At 40.4% G+C, this 3,116-nt stretch overlaps 1 protein-coding gene across 2 annotated transcripts in view; it reads right to left on the bottom strand.

The window, feature by feature from the left end:
- Nucleotides 1-1,920: 1,920 nt before the first annotated feature.
- The window catches only part of NAA35 (N(alpha)-acetyltransferase 35, NatC auxiliary subunit), a 37,160-nt gene continuing 35,964 nt past the window's right edge, over nt 1,921-3,116 (bottom strand). For both annotated transcript variants that reach the window (XM_019517381.1, XM_019517382.1), the window contains one exon: nt 1,921-2,272. In XM_019517381.1, the coding sequence (XP_019372926.1) occupies nt 2,213-2,272 (60 nt within the window). In that variant the 3' untranslated portion in view covers nt 1,921-2,212. The remainder of the gene's footprint in view (nt 2,273-3,116) is intronic.

Here is a 3,116-nt window from a genome sequence, read left to right on the forward strand (position 1 = left end):
TGTGGTTTAAAAAGGACACTGAAAAATTTGAGAGGGTGCAGAAAAGAGCAGTAAATAAATAAAAAATAGAACTGAGAACTGGACAAAGTGTCTTTCAGTGAGATACACAGGGCTATTTCTGTTTAGCTTATCAGAAAGAAGGCTGAAGGATGATTTGATTTGATTTCATGACAGCGTATAAATACTTCCATGAGCAATATACTCTAGGTACTCCCAAGTTTAATTCAGAAAAGAAAACTAACAAAAACCAATGTATGGAAACTAAAATCAGAGAGTTCAATATTAAAAAAGAGAGGCAGTTTTAATGGTGGGGTCATTAACCACTGGAACAAAACTACCAAAGGCCCTCTCTCAGTGCCTTTCAATGAAGACCATATGCCTTTCTGAAAGATGTTTTTTAATCAAAATGTGTTGGGCTTAGTACAGAGGGAACTGCATGAAATGTGATGGCCTGATATGCAGGTCAGCGCAGATGATCTGTGCAAGCAGAATACTGAGAACAACTGGCTATTATCAGTAGTGCTGCAGAGAAGGACTGGAAATGTCAGAGCAGTGGGCCAGAACGAAAAACAGATTCCTGCTTCTCTGCTCAGCACTGGTAAAGCCTCAACTGGAATAAAGTGTACTGTGTCTAATTCTGAGCACCACACTTCAAGAAAGATGTAGCCAAACTGGAAAGAGCCCAGTTTAAAGCAAGAAAAATGATTAAAGTTTTAAGTAAACATGATCTGTGAGAAAAGACTCAAAGAACTAGATTTGTTTAGTCCGGTGATTCTCAACCAGGGTGCCAAGGCACCCTGAGGTGCTGCAGTACCTCTTAAGAAATGCTGTGGGATGCCATGTCATATTAGCACTGTTAGGTTTCCTAACACCTACACGAGCCATGAGATAAACTTGGAGATTTCAAATAGGAATCCATAATGTCAGAAATATACTGACCTGACATGGGCTTTCTGAGTTCTCTGCAACAGAAGAATTGCTTTGTTATTTTTTCATATATGAAAAAATGCGTGAAAAATGAAGAGCTGGCATTTTCTGAGAGATGCCTTCCATCCGAAAAGGTTGAGAACTGCTGGTTTAGTCTAAAGAAGATAACAACTAAGCATGCATTTTCAGGTCGTTAAAAAGGATGATGTGAAGAGGAAGGTAAATTGTTCTCCATGTCCAATGAGACCAGAAGTTTTAAATTGCCACAAGGGAGATTTAGGTTAGATATTAGAAAAAAAACCCCTTTAAGTCTCACAATAGTTAAGCACAGGAACAGGTTACATAATGTGGTTGAGCAATTTCCTTCATTGGTGGTTTTCATGAATAGAACGGATACGTCCAAAATGGTTTAGGAATAAGCTGCTTTGGGGCACTGGACTAGATTGGGGCTAGCTAACCTGAGGCACATGTGCCACAAGTGACCTGGGCAGCCTTTGTGTTTGGCATATGGCAGACCTGGGGGGAATGGGCACCAGAACAGTAGATAAGGCAGAGAGGAGCAAATCAGGCAAGCAGCAAAAGGACAGGCAGCAGAAAGCAGAGCAGCCTATCAGGCAAGAGAAGGCTATGGGAGTGGCACTTGGGGAGGGTGTGGGGCTAATTTGTGGCGCACCTGCCAAAAATGCTAGTTTCTAGTGAACCAGATGACTTCTCCAGGTTCCATTCTCTAGCCTTTAATGTTATTAAAAACTTCTTTAAGTTAGCAAGGCAGATAACCATTAAAAGGTATCATGTTTTTCCTTGTAAACTGATCAGATTTCATAGCGATGTAGACAAAAACATGGAACTCAGTAACACCATTTTCTTTGAGTCTTTGTTCAGGTCGGAATTTCACTAGCTCAGCTGTACCTATTAGCAAGTGGTTCTACTGTATTATCTTTATTCAGCCATGGGTGGTGTTAAACCCTTACAAACATCATTTCCAGCCAGAGCTCATTCATAAAAGTGATTTATGATTAAATCTGTAATAAAACCAAATAAGATACAATCTTCTTCAACAGTGCAGTTGATTAAAATCAACCTCATGCTTAGAAGGTATACAAACCACTTTAAAACAGCAGTTGTCATTCAGGTCACGTAAGGAAGTCAGGTAGAGATATTCTATACAACAGTACTTGTATCCAAGAGATCTGTTTCATTTTGGATATGGTATAAAATATTCCACCTCAGAGAAGGTATCTGATATACAGATTACAGTTCAGGTATCCAAATCATCTCTTGTTGTTCAAACAAGCTTCACAACTGGAAAATATTTGTGAGGAGAGAAGTCAAATTCTGGAGGAACCTGGAAAGCAAAAGTTTTCAGAGATTACTCTGACACAAATATTTCAGCACCTGAGATAAATATTATGATTTTATGCTTCAAGCAGGGGGTGTCAGAAAAGATACTATTCTCTAAAGAGAATACTCATTTGCTTACTTTAGTTCAACTCTGAAGTAGCAAAGAAATAACACAAATAAAGAAAACCCCTTATGAAAAAAAAAAAAAAAAAAAAAAACCCCCACAGAAAAAAAAAAAAAAAAAAAAAAACCCCCACAGAAAAAAAAAAAAAAAAAAAAAAACCCCCACAGAAAAAAAAAAAAAAAAAAAAAAAAAAATCACATTTTTTTTAAAGATCATATATAAATATTTCAGCCGAGTTGTGGAAAGTCTCTGGAAGACTATTCAGCACTAGTTTTGGCCACAAAAGGACACTACAGTCTCAGAAGCTATTACCATATTTACTTGATTCCAAGACAAGGCCCCCCCACCTGGTCAGTATTTAGCATTAGGGGGGCAGGGAAGGGAGGCATCAGACAGTACTGCCTCCTGGTGGACTGGAAGCACAGCTTGGCTCCTTGCAGGCAGCTGTGCTTGAGGGATCTGTGACTAGGAGCTTCTGTGGCCGCCTCTTTCCCCCTTCCAACTAGCCACATACTACTGCTGCAGCAGTTGCCTGCATAACAGCTGCTTACCTTGCAGGTAGGCATGGCTGTGTAGCTTTAGGCAGGACAGAGCTTCAGGGCCAGGAGGGGCCAAAGCGGTAGTAGGTGGGTCTGTGCTTAGACAGGGGGGAGCAGGGCGGGAACAGCATGTTGCAGGCTGTATCTGGGGGTGTCACGGTATGGGGACAGCATGGGAACCCCAA

Source organism: Gavialis gangeticus, unplaced genomic scaffold (assembly GCF_001723915.1).
Source record: "Gavialis gangeticus isolate Ggan-Ray unplaced genomic scaffold, GavGan_comp1, whole genome shotgun sequence".
In the NCBI taxonomy this organism is placed as follows: domain Eukaryota; kingdom Metazoa; phylum Chordata; order Crocodylia; family Gavialidae; genus Gavialis; species Gavialis gangeticus.